The sequence below is a fragment of the Harpia harpyja genome, chromosome 1, assembly GCF_026419915.1.
Source record: "Harpia harpyja isolate bHarHar1 chromosome 1, bHarHar1 primary haplotype, whole genome shotgun sequence".
Lineage (NCBI taxonomy): Eukaryota > Metazoa > Chordata > Aves > Accipitriformes > Accipitridae > Harpia > Harpia harpyja.
This window is the reverse complement of record NC_068940.1, coordinates 3612772-3631149: the sequence shown is the minus strand read 5'-3', so window position 1 is coordinate 3631149 and position 18378 is coordinate 3612772. Positions and strand designations below refer to the sequence as shown.

The window sequence follows — 18378 nt, the reverse complement described above, 5'->3', positions numbered from 1 at the left end:
AAGTTCCACTTGAATAGAAGAAAATATTTTACTGTGAGTGTATTCAAACACTGGAGCAGGTCTCCCAGAGAGTTAGTGGAGTCTCCATCGTTGGAGATGCTCAAAACTGTGGTCCTGAGCAGCCTGCTGTAGTTGACCCTGCTTTGAGCAGCAGAGTTGGACTAGATAATCTCCAGAGGCCCCTTCCCATGTCTGCTGTTTTGTTACTCTGTTTTTAATTAATCCCTGTTATGCAAAAGCTTTCAGGTGAATTAGCTGGTAATGCAGTGGTGTGCACAATTAGAAAAATATATGTATGGACTAAAGCCTTATGATTACATCAAATGTCTTTTTAGTACAGTGTGAGTAGTGCAAAGTACTTATATATTACTACTTCATGTACAGTATTTTCTCATTTGCTCTTGATATTTCTTCTCTATGTGGTCAATTCTGACTTAGGTATATCCTGCTATAAAGAGGTATAGAACAGTGTGACAATTTTTAGGGTTGGGGGTTTTTTTAAATGATTAGTGCTAGGATTTCAGAGCATTAAAATTGTTCTGGCTTTAGTTACTACCAACATTATAGTAGGCTGGAAACACAAGAATGGTGTAGCTAGGTCATAAAATTATAGATTATTTGGTTACTGATGAGAAGGAGTCTTTTTTTTCTATTCATTGACCCACATGGACACAAATGAAAAGGATCTTACCTGAGATATACAGGAAAAGAGGGAGATAGAGGCTTACAGTTTAATAAAGTTGCAATTGTTAACTTAGTAACTATCCAGTAATCACTCCTGCAGCTTAAGTCATTCTTCCTGTGTTGTCTGTTCTGTTTGGTCTAGGGCTAATGGTATTTCATCCAGATGTCCTTCACTTTCTTCGTGTTAAGGGGCTGAGGGAGAGCAAGCTGTCTCACTTTAAGAACAGATGGATCCTCAACCTTATTCCTTAAACTTTAATGCCTTCATCCCAGTTCTGTGTGGTCAGTGGGCAGGATCTCTTTGGAGCATTGGGACTGTAGCTCTTCCTCCAGGATATGCTGCCTTGCTGCTTTCTAATAGAGTCTCACCAGGGTCACAGACTTGTGACTTGTGTCACATCATTTTGCTGACAAATGTTATCTCTCTTCTAGTTGTCTGCATCCTCGCTCTTTTGATCAAGGTAGTATCAGGGCCGTAGGGAAAGGCTTTTATGTTTTCCCCTGCTGTTCAGTTATGCCAGTGGGTTTCCCCAGAGTTTCCCGTTGTCTTCATGTAAATTGAGACATTGGCCCTTGTGAGGAGGGAAGGGGAGCGGAGCTGCCTGAAGTAAAGACAGTTCTTTTCTGCTTTGTGTGTTATTGCAGTAAAAACTGCTCATTGATTTTAGTTTAAAATGCACATATCAGTATATTTTCTCTGGTAATCTAATCCCAAAAGGTATGAGAAAAAGGTTGGAGAGGGATGCCATTTAGATTTGCAGAACAGACACATAACTTTCCAATGGAGTAAACTTTTACGTTATTTTGCAGATATGGATGTTAACAGGAGATAAACTGGAGACAGCAACTTGCATTGCGAAAAGTTCTCACTTAGTGTCTAGGACTCAAGATATTCACATTTTCAGACCTGTAAGTATAGTTCCAACTTTTTTGTTGGTTCATCAAAGGACAGCTAATAACAGTGTTGCTTTATTTGATTAGTAGTTGGCTGCTTGTTGAAAATTGATGGGTTATTGTACTGAGTGTCATAATAATGGTCAAGAGAGTGGTCCTTAGGTTGTTACTCAAGGATGTAGAATTACAAAGCATTGCTTCTGTTTAAAGGTGCTTGTTTCTAGTTTTGTTGATACTCTACAGAAATGTTTGTAGCCATGTGTTCGGGTGACCCAGGTTCAACATGCGTTTTACACTCTTCACTTACACAATGGGCATAGTAAGGTACCTCTGAGTGATGATGGAGAGGGGTCTATGTGAGGTGCTGAGCCAGGAGAAAAGAGTATCCAGGAATTTAGGCTATCTGAATGTGGTTCTTGCTTCTTCTAGCATTTTCATTAATAGAACCCTTTAGACTCAAGCAGAATTAATCCTGAATTAAACTGTGATGCCAATGTCCTCTGTATTGACATAGTTCAAATCAGTATGAGAAAATTTGAATTTTTTTTGTATCATGATATATATTTGCATTTTATTAACAGACTGTTTAAGATAATTGTTAGAAAGGTAAACTGAGTATATTTTTCTATACGTTTTGATTATATTTGCATAGCATCAACTCTGCTGAAGCCAAACAAAAATAGATTTTCCAGCCGTTGATTGATGCTGTGTGATCAGACATAATATGTCTGTGTTTGTTCTAAATGAACCACTTGCACCTACAGAAATAATTATATGAATATAATTTACATGTAAATGTAGTTTCTTCTGAAACATCAGAATGGCAAATTAGGCCCTGCAGACTACTATTTGCAATTAAATTATTAATGCTTCTGATAAAACTTCAGATCAATTTTTGTTGACCTTTCCATGTTGTAACACCACAAATTAAGTCTTCCTGAACAAAATCTATTTAGTTGAGTCAGATTTTTATTTTCATTACCTCGACTGGTAATAAGAGATCAGCATAAAAGTGTGTTAACTTAAAGTACACAAAGTTTTAAATTAGTTAGAAAATAGATTTATACAGAATTATTTCTGTGGCTGTATTTGTTGCAAAGAAATAACTACTGGATTAATGTAAGAAAATACCAAGCACTCTAACACTTCTATTTTAGTTATAAATTAGTAAATAAAAAAATTATTTACTACTTTGGCTTCCCAAAAATATGCATTTTGGTTTTGACGCTCCTTTTTTTTATTCTTGGAAGTCTCAGCTTCTTCGTTTTGTAATGAAATTAACTGATTGATTGTTCTAGAGGTATTTACAAATTAAAGAAAACAAAACCTCTGTTAGGTGAAAGGTAGAACAGAGAGGGCAATTACTGCTCATCAGTGTGCACCAAGTGCTGACATCTCTTAATCTCCGTAACGCAGAAAGATATAGTGGGCCAATGCAATCCAGGGTTCCTAAGAGTTGGCAGACAAGGAGCTTTCTCTTTACGTAATTAAGGGAAAGGAGGAAAAAAAATTCTGAATTGGGGCATGTGTATGAGTTTTTCTGTTTACAGGTGCTTTTTAGTATAACTCAAATTTTATGTGTAGTAGAGCCCATCTGCAGGGACAAAGGTCTTTGGGACTGCATCTGATTCTGCATAGTAGTGGGCCAAAGACAAAACTTCATGTTCAGTATAATTAAGACTCATATATTTTAAAAGTTTTTTGATCAAAGTGCTGACAGAGCCAAAATTAGAAGTATAATCAGAGTTTGTGTTTTATTCTGTGCTTGGAACTTTGTCTTGCATGATAGCTCTAAAATACTTTGATCTTTTATTGGAAAAAAAACCAAAACTGCCAATCTCTTCCAAATGTGGTTATAATTTAATTTTTTCGTGTTCTGTGTTCTAGCTCCAAATGTTCCAAAATCCATTTGGTAACCTTTGACCATTTTTGCATTTCACAGCTGGGCCTTTCTGAAACAATAATTATGTAAATTAAAAAATCTGTCATGTCGTTCTTTTGTTATGCCACTTGATCCTCCTTGCATACTCATGCAAGATCCAAAAGGATTAGCACTAGTGAGCGTTTTTATGTGCCTTTTGAGATCTGTGTCTACTTACCCAAACTGAAGGAACTATTAATATGAACATCTTGCATTATTCTAAGAACATATTTTACTAGTTAATAAATAAAAGTTTGGGGGTTTGCTTGGGTTTTAGTCTTTTTTTTTTTTTTTTTTTTTCCCCCCATCTCTAGGCCTGCCAAGATGGAAAGACTCAAGTCATCTTGAACTTAAGATGTTTTAATGTCATTAATTCATTAATTTTTTAGCCCTGGTCTACTTTGGTGAGGAACCAGTTAAGCTGACTACATAGATTTTCCTTGTTTGAGGATTACTTTTTCACTCCGTAAGGTTCGAGGCTTGTAGTCACATCCCATGGGTATTGGGCTTGCACTGGGATAAAACATTTGTTGAAGAACCAAGGCCTTCTGGGTATGAGTTCTCAAAACCTGATTTATTTAGGCAGGATTGTTTTTTTTAAGTATATAACAAAATCTTTTAAGTGAGTGGTTTTTATTGAAGGTTACGACTCGAGGAGAGGCTCACCTAGAACTAAACGCCTTTAGGAGGAAGCATGATTGTGCCTTGGTGATATCTGGGGACTCACTTGAGGTAAGAACATGGTTTTTGTCAAATTACATTTATCTATATGCTTATGTTCAAAAAGTAGAGTATCGGTGTCTTCATGCTCTTAAACTTTTTTCCAATGTTTGCCCGTACTTTAAGTTGTCCGTAGAGATACTTTTGTTTTTCACTGAGTGCTAGGTAGAGGGTGTATGTTCTAGATGGACAAATGTTACTGGTTCTGTGGTCTCCTGTATGGTAGCAGAATGGAATTTGTATGCAGCATGCTTTAGTATTGTCTCTTCTCTTAGCCCAAAAGTGTGTTGGCTCTCTAAAGGAAAGAGAATGTCAGTTTAAAATAATAAAACCACAGTCAGGAGAATGTGGCTTTTTTTTCTCCCACATGGGTGTTGTGCAAGCAAAACTTCATAAAAGAATTCTTTATACTGTGTTTGTGTTATACTACCTGTAGTAGTATTTAATCGTAAGTAAATGAATGCAAGTGTATTTTTTTCTTTAGGTTTGTCTGAAGTATTATGAGCATGAGTTTGTAGAGCTGGCTTGTCAGTGTCCTGCTGTAGTGTGCTGCCGATGTTCTCCCACCCAAAAAGCTCATATTGTGAAACTGTTACAGCACCACACTGGAAAACGCACGTGTGCAATAGGTAACTGTTGGCATGGTCTTCATTTGCAGTAGCTAAAATCTGTAATAAATTTAAGCAGTAGATGGCACCATTGAGAAACAGTTAAAACCAGAGACTTCTTTATCAACAGCCAGGTATTATGTAGCCGTAGCAGAAAATGCCATTGCATGAGAAAGGTGCAGTTATCTTCTTTATTCCACAGAAAAGAAGTCTTGACTGCTGAAGTAATTAATCATAATCCATAGATTAATTGTAGGAATTTAAAGGTATATAAGAGGTTTCTAAAATACTGTAAGGCCAGGAGAGTAAAACCTCTGCAGAGCTGAATATTGCAGTGACATTTTCCAGGTGATGGAGGAAATGATGTCAGCATGATCCAAGCAGCAGACTGTGGAATTGGAATTGAAGGCAAGGTAATGTTAACAGTTTCATTGTCAAAGATGTGCCACATAGTAGTATAGTAACATGGGATTAGAAGCTTTATTCTTAAACAGTAGTGAATTGATCATTTCTAATTAAAGTATGCTGTAAGATGATAAAAATGCTTAGTCTTTGAACTAACATTTTCTTTGCTTTTATGTCCTCTGCTTTATCTTTTTAAATACAAAAAGCAAGAAAAGCAGAAAACACTATAGTTATTTCTGCGTAGCATTTACTGGAAAGAAGCAGGATAGGCAATTAAACTTACTTGTTACAGCCACTGCATCTTAGAATATGCACAAAGAAAAGTCCTTTGTGTCTCGTTGCAGGGTTGATTTCTGAAGCAGGAACAAACTTGACTTTTAAAATTAATTATCACTTAGAATTTTGAAAGTTGAAACACATCTTTTACACTGGGTTTCATATTTGGAATATTTTTGTTTTGTCCTAGGAGGGAAAACAAGCTTCCCTAGCAGCTGACTTTTCTATCACACAGTTTAAACACATAGGTAGGCTGCTGATGGTACATGGTCGAAACAGTTACAAAAGATCAGCAGCACTAGGTCAATTTGTCATGCACCGGGGCCTTATTATTTCAACTATGCAGGTATTTAAAACTTTGTTTTCTGAATAGTTAAAAACACTATGTCTGTCTTTGAGATGTCACAAAATATTAATCAACCAGTGTTGTTACTTTTTTCTTTATTGTAATGTTTTGTATGTAGAATTATATTAAATATATGTAATTATCTGCTTTTTGTAGGCTGTATTTTCATCAGTCTTCTATTTTGCATCTGTTCCCTTGTACCAAGGATTCCTAATGGTAGGGTAAGTCAAAACCAACACTTAAGATACCTGGTAATAAATATAGCAAACTAACTTGTTAATTAGCATCACGTAGTTGGTGTCTGCCACATTTTTTGATACATGTATCATTGGTACACTACCAAAACCTGGAATGAGTCTACAACAAAAAGTCAAACTAGGTTGAATACGCACTATATGAGGGGCGAAGCCTCGTTATCAGCTCTCTGAAGAGAGGGATCTGCATAGCCTTAGAAGAGGATACCGTATAACCTTTTTCATATATGGGGTGGAAACAATAGAGGAAGTCTCCCAGACCAGTTTCAGCTGTTACACAGATTGCCATACAAGCCTCCGTGAGAATCACAGATTTTTCTGTTAAAAATAGAGCTGAAGCTACTGACTACGAAATATCCTCTGAGAGTGCACTACCCAAGTCTGCCACACAGATCTCCGTTCAGGTGAACGTATGCAGGATTAGGAGCCCCCTGGTCTTGTTGCAGAAGCTGCTTTAGTAACGTGGTTGCCCAAGTCATACAGCTGAGGGGTGTGAATATACTTGTGTTCGTCCCTGCTCTCTGCTCCTTCTGTCTTAAGAGCTTCTTTTTATACTCCTTGTAAATAATAACAACTTAAATCAATAGTAACTTAAATCATAGTCAAATCAAAGTCTGCTTACACCAGACTCTGCAGAGGCAAGCAGTAGACCTCTCCAAAATGTCTGTAAATAGTTGTGCCAAGTTCTAGGAAAGTACATACTAAAGTATACATCTGGCATGTGCATACTAAAATCGAAAGCCACTTACAGAGCTGTTAGGACTCTTGTTCATCTGCCTCCCTATACCATGATGTCCAGAATATAGTGCTTTTTTTTTTCTTCAGTTTTCATGCCATTGTCTGTGGATGAATTTAAATGTCAGGTCTTTGAACTGGTTGTCCGAAGTGCAAGTGCACAGAGAGTATGGTAATAGGCGATAAGCTCGGGTGATATATATGGAAGAAAGAAATGTATTTACTGGTTTTGAACATATAAAAGCTCTGTAACTTCTCATGACTGGCAGCTCTCAGAAGCAGAAGAGCAGGTTGCGTACGTAAAGCTGTATTAGTAAGCTGCCTCAGTGCTGGGTAGAAGAACCAGTTTAATTCCACTTACATAAAAAGACTTGAACTCAGTAGATAGTTTAAAATCCTATCATACAAAAGTGTCAATTTATGTGCTTTCCTTTCACATAGGTATGCAACTATATATACTATGTTTCCAGTCTTCTCTCTAGTATTGGATCAGGATGTGAAGCCAGAAATGGCATTGCTATATCCAGAACTTTATAAGGATCTCACAAAGGTAGGAATGTCCTCAGTGCTCAGATATGAACAAATGCTGAAATTGCCGGTGTACAAAACTGGGAATTCTTGCAATCATTTTCTGAAGGTATTCCATGCAAGACAGATGCACAACTAATGTAATGGAGACTTTCGTACTATGAAAATAATCCACAGTACCAAATGTTCCATTCAGTTTTATTAATACGTTTGTTAAGTCACCAATGGTTGGACTGAAATAATTCAAACATGAAGGTATGTTAATGAAAAACTTGCTTTCAGTCTGGCCCCAGGATCTCTGATCTGGAGTTATTTATTTATGCTTTTTCACAGCTCCTTTTTCCTTTTTAACTGGTAGATTAATGTATAGATATTTTTTTTTTCCCCTAACCCCCAGATATTACTACTGACCTCTCCAAAAGCTGACTTTCTTTAAATAACAGATACTGATAACTGATACATCTTAACCAAATCATACTGCTTTCTGTGTGTTTGCACATACCTGCAAACAATGAAAGTATGTAATTTCTTTACCTGCAAAAGTGAAACAAATCTCAAGAACTTCTGCTCCTTCTTAAACCGTCAGCTAGAAAAGTTAGGATCCAAAGCAGAAGCAGATAGTCTTTTTAGGGATAGTAGATACTTTGAAGTTGTGTCTAAAAGTTCAAAAGTAGACTGTAGTCGAAGAGGATCCAAACTTTTCAGAGCCTTTGACTTTTTAATTGTACTAAATTAGCTATTAGCTATGTTAGTCTGGGAGAATTTTTTCTCATCTCTTGGAGATCTTGATTCTCTCTTTCTCCTCTTCAGAATCTTTAAAGTTTCTTTGTGAGATTTCAGCCTACGATTAATCTCAAAAAAGCATGGCCTTATACCTGCTAAAGGCAGTTGTAAGCTCGCAAGTGGAAACCTGTTGAGGGAACTTGGAAGCATCTTATTTCCCAAGCTAGAAGTTAGCCTGTGCTCGGAAACTGCCCAGAATGGGTAGATGAATACAGGCTAAGTTTTTTTGTTTAGGCTTAAATGACAGTTCTTGGACGTGCTGAATCATTGGCTTTCCCAGTTTATGTTGCACCTCTCTGAATATTAAATAAGTAGAACCCAAATAATTCTCTTCAGAATTAAAAACAAAGAGAATGTGGAGAAACTGGAGAGTACAGTTCAGTGCATTGTGTGGGGCAGATGATGATCAGTGAATGATTATGGATGAGTAGTACAAAAAGTTATTTATGTGCTACATTTGACTTCACTATTACAAGGTAATCTTATTGTGAGTGTCTATTACCACAATTGATGATCATGCTGCCTTAGTCATGACACTGAGGCCTACGTATTTCTGCACATCATTTTTCAAATTATGGACTCTAAATGCAAATGTCCACCAATGCTATTCAGCTAGTGTTATTCAAACACATGTTGACGTAGACTATAATTGTATTCCTAGGAATTGGTTTCTTTTCTGGGATACGCTAGTGACGAAAATGCTTCTTAGATTTTTAAAAGAATAAGATATATTGCACAAGTCATTGACAGGCTCTTGCTCCGGTGCAAGAAGAGAAAAAATTAGCAAGGTTCAGAGAGACAGGTGTGGCCACATACCCCGGAGGACACACTGATTCAGTATTACTGTTACTGTGGTTCCTACGGAGTTACAGCTAGAAAAGCTGATGAAAATTTGAAAGGAAGTACAAGCAGGAGGGCTCCCAGCTTTCATCTGAAAATGATTCACAGCCTGTTGTGCAGCATTCCCTAGAGGCTCAGGAGTGACTTACCCCTTCTAGTTCCATAAAGGTGAACTAAAACTCAAGCTCATTCTTATTTCACAAATCTCGCTAATTGGGGAGCTATGGTCAAAGGTGGAAGCAGTGTGCAGTACTCAAATGAAAATGAGTAGGCACTCAGGAGAAAAAAAAAAATTTAATGTTTCTTGGTGCTTGTACACGATTTTTTTTTTCCCATATGTTCAAGTCTGTCACCAACATTCTAGACTATATACAGAATTGGTCTCTTCTGTCAGGTGGCTGGAGATAGGACAAGAGGAAATGGCCTCAAGTTGAGGCAAGGGAGATTTAGGTTAGATATTAGGAAAAAATTTTTTACTGAGAGGGTTGTCAAACATTGGAATGGGCTGCCCGGGGAAGTGGTTGAGTCACCATCCCTGGAGATATTCAAAAAGCGAGTGGACAGGGTACTTCAGGGCATGGTTTAGGGGGCATGGTTAATGGTTGGACTCGATGATCTTGAAGGTCTTTTCCAACCGAAATGATTCTATGATTCTATGAATTACGAAAATGTCTTTAGCACCTTGCCATGAACTCTCTCTATCCAAGAATATGTTTTAGCCTTTACTGAAGTAATAGAAAGAGTTAACTCATCACTTTCTGCAGCACTGAAGCACGTTTCTTTACAAAGTGCTGATTCTTGCCTGTTTAGAGTGATCACTTCTTTTGTGGCAAAATGGCTGCTTTGTTTGCCATTTTGTCCTTCGCAGTTCTAACATATTTTATCAGTGCCCTCACAGAATGCAGAAGTGATATGCACATGTACAGCATTTATTCTTTGATTTACGCGTATGTTTCAATCTATAACATTCACAATCACAAGAAGATTTCAAATGTATTTGGTAATAGTTACTTGCTGAAAACTTACAGTAGTCATATGTTTGTTCTGTGAATGCAATTAGTTTATCCAACATTTAGAAGTGACTAGTCACTACAGTTTTGCTTGAGGTTTAGGTCAGTAGGTACACAATGCTATTTTTCTTGAAGACTACAGTTTACAAAACAGACAAATATCTGTCTAGTGATTAACTATTAAAAATACATGAACTGAGTAGATTTTTTTTTTGAAGTTGTGTTTAACTGTCCTCTTACTTGTTTCCCTTAGGGAAGATCTTTGTCATTTAAGACCTTCCTCATCTGGGTTTTAATCAGTATTTACCAAGGTAGGAGAGTCCTAATTTTACTGAACTGAGAATTTTTTGTCTGTTATTAGCAATATTGTTTTTCAGCTGCAGGTTGAATTCCCAAAGCTTAACATTTCATCAGCAGTTACATATATTGCTTTCTGTTTATCTCGTAAATCGATATTCCTGTAGTGTGCCAGGCCTATTCAAAACATGGCGTGGATTGGTATTTTTATTGATGCATATCACCTAAAAAAGGACGTGTTTTTAATTGAATGCTAATCCAGAAAAATTTTAATGAGTGCTTATCACATTGCTTATATTTACACAGTAGTTTTCTTTCATGGAATGACAGAAGCACTGTTGAAGAAATCTGAATTATGTAATCAGTTAAAAGTAATTACACTTTCAACAATGTCTCATTTATTTGAGGCACTTGACAAAATGAGGTTAATTAACGGTTCATCATATATTGCACTAAAAGGTGTTTAATTTTCTAATAGCTTTATTTCTTTACAGCTTTACTTTGGTTGTTTTATTTCACATGCACAAAGTACAGTAAATATCACTTCTGTTCTTTTAGAAAGATCAATGTTGTTACGTTATAAAAAAAAAAATTACTGGGCAAGTTTTCATAATAAGCAATCAAATGCTCAGTGTGCAGTGGTAAAAACTGGTACACTAGAATTTCATCGCACAGTGTATTTGTTAACTTTGTGTGCCTTTCCTAGGTGGTATTCTGATGTATGGAGCCCTGCTGCTTTTTGAATCTGAATTTGTACATGTCGTTGCCATTTCCTTCACTGCCCTAATCTTGACTGAGCTCTTGATGGTTGCACTGACCATACGAACATGGCACTGGTTAATGGTGGTGGCTGAATTCCTCAGTCTTGGCTGCTATGTGGCCTCTCTTGCATTTCTAAATGAATACTTTGGTGAGTAATAGTAAAAGTATTTTAGCAAAGAACTGTGCTTTTTAATATTTTTTGTCTACTTTTTTTTTTATTAAGAATAGGTGATGTTATGCTTTGTAAATACAGCTCTCTCCATAAGAAATATGACTGAGTTGAAATTAGGCTTAATTAATGTTGGATTAAAATCTTCCCTTATCCTTTTCTCCTAGAGTCTGACAATCTTTATTCCTGTTAGTATGATTTATCTAGATGATAAACTGTACTCAAACCACGCATGCTTTTTACATCCTTGATCTGATCTTGACAGTCCAAACTGCATACCTTAAATTGGCTTTGGGATTTGCACTATTGAAATGGATATGATTTTAAAAAAAATCAGGATCTTTCACTGAGTTGGTGAATTGTTTTGTAGGCCAGACCAAGCGGACCTCATTAGATCTAACCCACAAGCTTAAAAGAGCTGAAGTATTGCTACAGAGTGAGGCAGAAGGCTATTAGGATAGATACTTTATATGAGAATCATTGTTTCATAAGTATATCAAGCTTATATTAAGCTTGCTTTGCTTTAAATTGCAGTATGCCATACTGTGTCTTAAGGTTCTGATTGTTCATAGTTCACCAGATGAAAGAACACATTTTAACTGCAAATCTTAACAGTCAAGGATCTGAGCATCAAAATAATACATATTTCTTTTTATATCAAATTATTCTTCAATAAAAACAGCTATCTCAGTGTGATTTTACAAATGTAACTTTTACAGAAATATATATAACAATTTTGATTATACCTCACAAGAAATAGAATCCAGCTCCTTCCCTCTCTGTTTTCCAGGAGCTGATGAGTAAGGAGTTGCCCTTCTTCAACTGTCATTTCTCATAGCAGAATTAAATGTTACATGGTAGTTTCTAGGAGTCTCATAGTTCTGCTTTTGCTCTCTCATGTCCCAAGTGTTCAACACTAGGCTAGTGTATTTACATTATATAATTATTTTTTTAATCAGTAAATGCTTCACTGCCTGTCCCAGGTGTTCTGTTACTTCCCAGATTTCTCAGGAGTCAAATTTTAATGAAGAACGAACCCTGCTGGGCTTGGTACTTCTATTGTACATTATTTCAGGTTTGCCAGAGTACCTTTTTCTTTTCTCTGACGCTGATGCACAGACTCTTTGATAGACATTATTGGCTTGATTCCTGAATCTCCACAGCCAGATTACAAATGAAAGGAACAAGCAAGAACAGATACAGGTACTGGCTCTTTAGTCCAAACTTCCAGGAATTTCATAAAGCAGAACTTGCTGCTTCACCTTTGTAAGTCTTTAGTATTGGTGACAGCCAGTCCTTCCATCGTTTTTAGGTGTTGTTCAGGGAGAACCACCTTTAGGTGGTGTTCACAGATGTGTAAAAACTACAGGGACTTTGTTTCTTGCAAACCTTTCCGTAGAGGGGAGTGCTTGTATTTGCTGGACAAGTCCAAGCAACTGAGTACATAAATGGTTGCGTGGCTTCTTGCAGCCTGGGGACTTAACTTCTGTATTTTTCATCATTAAGGGTACTGAAAAGGCTACAATTTCACAGGCTTTTGTAGAGATGTATTTTACTGTGTGTTATTCATCAGTTAATCTGAGAAAATGCATTTCAGTTAGTCTCACTTCTGCTTAATGCTTTACTCTTACTTAATCTGTCACATTATAACTGGGGGGAGGGAGCCTTTTTATGTGCATGGAACGTAGTATAAACCTAAGTGATGGTTTACAGTTCAAGGTATAGAACGACTTCCATGTAACAGGGAAAACAATCAAGTCCAATAGCGCTTGATTTCATCGGCAAATAAACTGTTTCTTTCCATATTTACTTACAAGCATAATCTCCTCCCAAAGAAATGGTATCGTAAGTATGACAGGGCACTCAAATTAGAAAGGCAAAAATATTTGACACTGCTCTACGGCTCTGACTCATGGAGGTAAATAAGTTTTTAGGTTTCTGAGTTAATTGCACACAATGGCCTTATTAGGCGTGTCTCTATGATATGTTACATAGGCTTTTAGTACGTCTAAGCAGGCTTAGGCTAAAACTGTATAACAAGTTTATACGTTGAAATCTAATATACGAAGTATATTTAATGAGTGAAGTTGGAGCAGCAAAGCATTTCTTTACTGCATTTTCTGAAGTGAATTTTCATTCACATTAAAACAGTTCTGATCAAGTTGTTTATACAGTAAATTATACCTTGAAGTCAAACGTAAGAAAACTGCCTACCTACTTACAACCTTAAAACATGACCAAATATGAAATCTCTATATTTTCAAAATGTTTTGGTTTAATTGCTGTTTAAAATATTCTGATCGTCATGTGAAAGGCAATAATATTCCAGTTAATGCTACTAACATCTTTTTCATTTCCTTTTTGTGTAGCTAACCTGTTTGGTTTTTTTCTTTTTTCCTGTAACTTTCATATTTTCTGTAAATCTATCCTTTCATTTTCATTCTCCCTCTTTGTGAAACAGGTATAGGCAGAGTGTCTTTTGGAGCTTTCTTAGGTAGGTGAAGTTTAACTTTTCTTGAAGCTTTTTTTAAGTGTGTAAAAATTCATTAAAGAGTAGTAGATTATTTAATATACACATTTGTAAATAATGGAAAAAAGCAAAAAACCACAGTTCTTCAGATTACCTGGGTTCTGGGATCTTTCCATGATAATTAAGTATGACCTGACCATCACAAATATGGTAAAAAAATTTCAGTAGCAAGTGTAGAGTGTCACCATTCTTGTTAACGTTTGTCATAAAAAAATAGCTTTTCAGTGTGGCTTGTGGTAATATCACTACATGGTTTTCCCTTTAAATTTTCGGGCTCCAATTTAATCTCTAAGGTTTTAAGAATCATTCAGTCTAGTTGTTGTGACTGTTTCAGAGAAAAGTAATCTGAATATGGAATAAAGGATCCAAAATGGTAGCAGAATTTCTGGTTGGGAACTTGTACTATAGTGGGTAAAAACCGTTCTTACTAGCAGAAAAATAAGCTGGTTTATTCTTATTATGAGAAAGTTTTGCTTTTAAACTGAGAGTCTGTTTCCCCTAGAATTATTTTGTGCTGCAAAACAGTATAAGGACCATAAAGGAACTGTGAAGTTCCTGTCTAAAGAAAATAGTTGGCAAAAACAAAATGTTGAGGTTAACTTTAAATTTATCCTTCTGTTGTTTTGTGGCGCTCTTTTTTTTTTTTTTTGCATGCTCTTGAATAGCATAAGCAAACAATTAAGAGAGTTTTATTGACTTTGTACTATGAAAGTTCCAGTTTCCATGTTACCACCTCCCATTACTTATTTTCCCTTTTTGTTTCTGCAGATGTTGCCTTTATCACAACTGTGACCTTCCTGTGGAAAGTGTCAGCAATCACTGTTGTAAGCTGTCTTCCACTTTACATTATCAAGTACTTGAAGCGCAAATTTTCTCCTCCAAGTTACTCCAAGCTTACCTCGTAAAAGTAATTATATTCCTGTGGTTTTTCACTCACACCAGTCTGCAAATTGCACACTCACTGTGCTTTAGTGTGTATGGATTTATGCTGGACTAAAGAAATGTAAAAAAAAAAAAAAAAAAATCAAAAGAAATCAAAAGTGATAGAGTGAATAGAGCACAAAAAGAGGAGGAAACACCTGACAGGTACAATAACAGAGAAATACACTAACAAGACTATCAGAGATAAACTAAATTTTCTTCATATTGTTGTTTTTTTTTTTTTTTTTACTTTCAGTTGCTATGATTATAAAATTAAACCGAATTACCTTTGATTTGACAATGCTTCTGAATGGCTTCATTGCTACTGTAAAGGATTTTTTGCTACTGTAAAGGATTTTTTCCTACTGTACTAATCTTCTGCAAGTTGAATTGAAAGTTTTGTTATTTATTACATAAGTTCACTTCTTTAATTATTACATAACTTCCTAATTGAAGTCCTTTCCTTTAATGTTTATATACGGAAAAGTTCATTCGTCCATACTTGCTATAACAAACCTAATACCTGTAAATGCCCGTGTCTGTATTAGCAGCTAACTATTATTCCTCATCAGACATTGAGTGATATGCACTATTTGAATTATGTACAGATATCTGCATAGCACAGTATTATTTTTAGGAGCTGTTGTCCTATTCTGTACTCTCCATTTCTGGCACCAGTAAATTACAGATCTGTGATGTCGACAGCAGTTCTTTAAATGCACATTATAGCCAGGTTGCACAAAAGCTGTTTAAAAATTAAATGATAAATTCTGTACATAATTCCACTGCACCTATTGATCTGTACAGATAGCAAAGACATGGCTGCTCAGTAAATATGTTTTAAAATTCTTATTCATTTTGTATTTGTAAAACTGCAAATAGTGTCAAAGTACATTTCTATATATGAGAAGTCCAGTAAACCTTGTATTAGCTAATATGTTTAAATTGCCTTGTAATCTGTTTACTTAGGTTACTCAGGTAAAAGAAAATAAGACGAACACATGAACATTATGGTAGGAAAATCTATCATCTTCCAAGTTGTAAATGTTATGTTTTTATAACTTAGTTTGGGTGCAAACTTGTTTAAAAAAAAAAAAAAATCAAAACGTTTTTGTTTGTTGTAAACTGTCAGAGTTGGGTATCTTGGCCGAGTTATGACACTTTACAGCAGTTGAAGATTTGTTTCAGAAACTCATATACTCTGATACAATCTGAAGGGTCCAAATCTGTACTGGAAAGTAGGATATATTGTTTTAGTTTTCCATTGTGATATAACTTTGCTTTCTCAAGAAGTACATATAATGAATTTGGCATAGTCTGTTAATCAGTGGAAAGGACGAGCATAATTATCCATGCTTTATTTATTAAATATTTGTGTGTGTTTTTAAAAAACACTTAATATGGATGTCATTTTTATGTTTGACTGTATGCCTTTACAACATAACTCCTTGATAAGTCTCTTAGAAGTTTGTCCTTATGCCATTATTATATTGGATGAGTAATATTTCAGTGATAAATATAACTACTTCCTGGGAGAGCAGAGGAAACTGCTGCAGAGCTATTTGGACTCCACTCCATTAATTTTTGTTTTGAAAGTTTTTCTTACTAGCTATTTATCTGCTTTTTTTTAATTTTTATTTTTATTTTCATTCCTCATTATGAAAGCAATAAAGCCTAATTTCTACCAAATATTATTAATGGTATATGTATTAAATAAACTACTGAAGTAGCGTTTCTTTTAATTACACAACATTGCAGACTAGTTTGCTCTGTCCCTCTGTAAACTCACTTCTGTACAACCCCCACCAGATGTCACTGTTCCTGCACACTAGCAGACACCTTTTCTTCATTTTATGTGGTTTTGGCAAGATACTCTTGGTTTATATTTTTGGTTTAGTCCTGTGATATTTTTGTTGCTGATTTGCTTTAATTTTCTGTTTTTCCCCAGTAAGTGGTAATTACTTTGAAGCAATTAAGAAAAGTCACCAGTGTGCAGTTGTTCTGAAATGTCGATGATGTTTTCTTCAGACTTTCTTGTCTTATACATTGTGAGCTCGCAACCACATGCATAAGATTCAGCGGATAAGCAAAAGCTTAGAGTTGGTCATCCTTCATCTATACATCACATCTTTGACATTAGGCAGAAAATGAGAAAAAATCAGAAATTAAACTAGCAGTATGAAAGTGATAGTGTTACCATAATACAATCGTATCCATGTGTACAGAATTTATAGTGTACATTATATTAATCGTCAGCATTAAAACTGTGAGGTTAGCGTGATAGCAGATGTATAAATCCTACACGCAGATAAAAGCCTTTCAAAAGTGGAGTCAATTCTCTAGAGTGCCTGCTTTCTTAGAGTATTTTCAATATACAGCAAAGGTCTAGTTTCAGCTAGCACTTTATTTTGAAGACTGCGGAAGTCCGATTCAGGTGACTTTCTTTGCTTTTGAGGTTCAGTCACTGCAAAACTGTGTATAGCAGGAAAGTCTGCTTTCTATTCATTCATGTCACTACAGCCCTGTAAAGGGGTAGTGCTACCATATCACAGTGGTTTACAGGGAACAATATCAATACAGAATTTAGGTATCGTGACACCTTTCAGTAGAAATCTTTAATGTATTGTGGATTTCAGTACAAAGTAAGCTAAGTACCGTCGCAATCCCTGGCTCCTGAAACAGATTAAAATGGTAACATGTCTGGTGTGCAGGTGAATAAATTATTTCATAAGAATCTCATTCCGTTGTCCTTTCACATCAGTATATGTCAGGAATAAGTCTGGAGCACCAGATCAACTTACATAAACACATATTTAGGCCTTGGATCTACAAGTTACACCCAGAAGGACCTTAAGTTTTATTTGCTATTAAATGTTTACTTTTGTGAGCTGCTATGCCAGATACGTATTTCTGAAAAGGTAATCATGTCTCTTTGAAAACGTATTTGGAAAACAATTTCAGAATTGGAATAGGATGGAGGAGCAAGATGTGAACAGGAAATATGTCTTCACCAAAGTAACATACGTAGCAATACTGACCTATTTGGACCATGTTTAATAAGCATATGAGTGAAACATCTGCTAGATTTCCTATGTGGTTTGATGGAAGAACACAGGGAAAAGGAGAGGTCCTGCAAAAAAGAAGTACTGGTAATTATTATATTGGTTTCTTCTGATGCTATTCTAAACTTATGTGTTCATGTAACTGCTGGAAAACATTTTACTACACAAGGTATTAGTTTGCAAATGGAAGCTAAAATTAAATCCTTGCATACTTAACATTAAATCTGTAGCACTCTTCCATGAATGTGAGTGTTTACAACAGTGTTTTTATGTTCAAACCGAGCTTGCTGACACATACCATCAGAATCCATCTGTACGGTATCTCCTGTTTTCTTCCTAAAATTTCTGAGTGGTTGTCCAAAAACATGCCATTGCTTTTGTACATACATAGGAAGTGTGTATTATCTTGATGAGCAGCATCCACTCGAGCCAACCTGTATTATAAATGTCCTCCTGCCCGGCGTCCACAAGAGGGTGCCAGCCTAAACATTTTTCAATCTCCTTTTAAAACCCGTCTGCAAGAGGGAACTCTGCGGTCGGGAACCTTTTCAGACTGGACACCAGTTCTGCAGGTATTTAAGCAAGAATTTTACTATTCACGTATGTAGTTAAACAGCTGTTAGTCATGGGGGT

The 18378-nt window shown here is 35.9% G+C and overlaps 1 protein-coding gene across 2 annotated transcripts in view; it reads left to right on the top strand.

Annotated features, from left to right (window-relative positions):
* ATP9B (ATPase phospholipid transporting 9B (putative)) overlaps positions 1-17989 on the top strand; it is a 172807-nt gene extending 154818 nt beyond the window's left edge. The window contains exons 20-30 of one of the 2 annotated variants that reach the window (XM_052802684.1): positions 1495-1593; positions 4142-4231; positions 4704-4848; positions 5176-5240; positions 5699-5854; positions 6011-6075; positions 7285-7393; positions 10258-10315; positions 11008-11211; positions 13694-13726; positions 14531-17989. In XM_052802684.1, coding sequence (XP_052658644.1) covers positions 1495-1593; positions 4142-4231; positions 4704-4848; positions 5176-5240; positions 5699-5854; positions 6011-6075; positions 7285-7393; positions 10258-10315; positions 11008-11211; positions 13694-13726; positions 14531-14667 — 1161 coding nt within the window. In that variant the 3' untranslated portion in view covers positions 14668-17989. The remainder of the gene's footprint in view (positions 1-1494; positions 1594-4141; positions 4232-4703; positions 4849-5175; positions 5241-5698; positions 5855-6010; positions 6076-7284; positions 7394-10257; positions 10316-11007; positions 11212-13693; positions 13727-14530) is intronic. The other variant, XM_052802752.1, reaches the window with a different exon arrangement.
* The last annotated feature ends 389 nt before the right edge of the window (positions 17990-18378 follow it).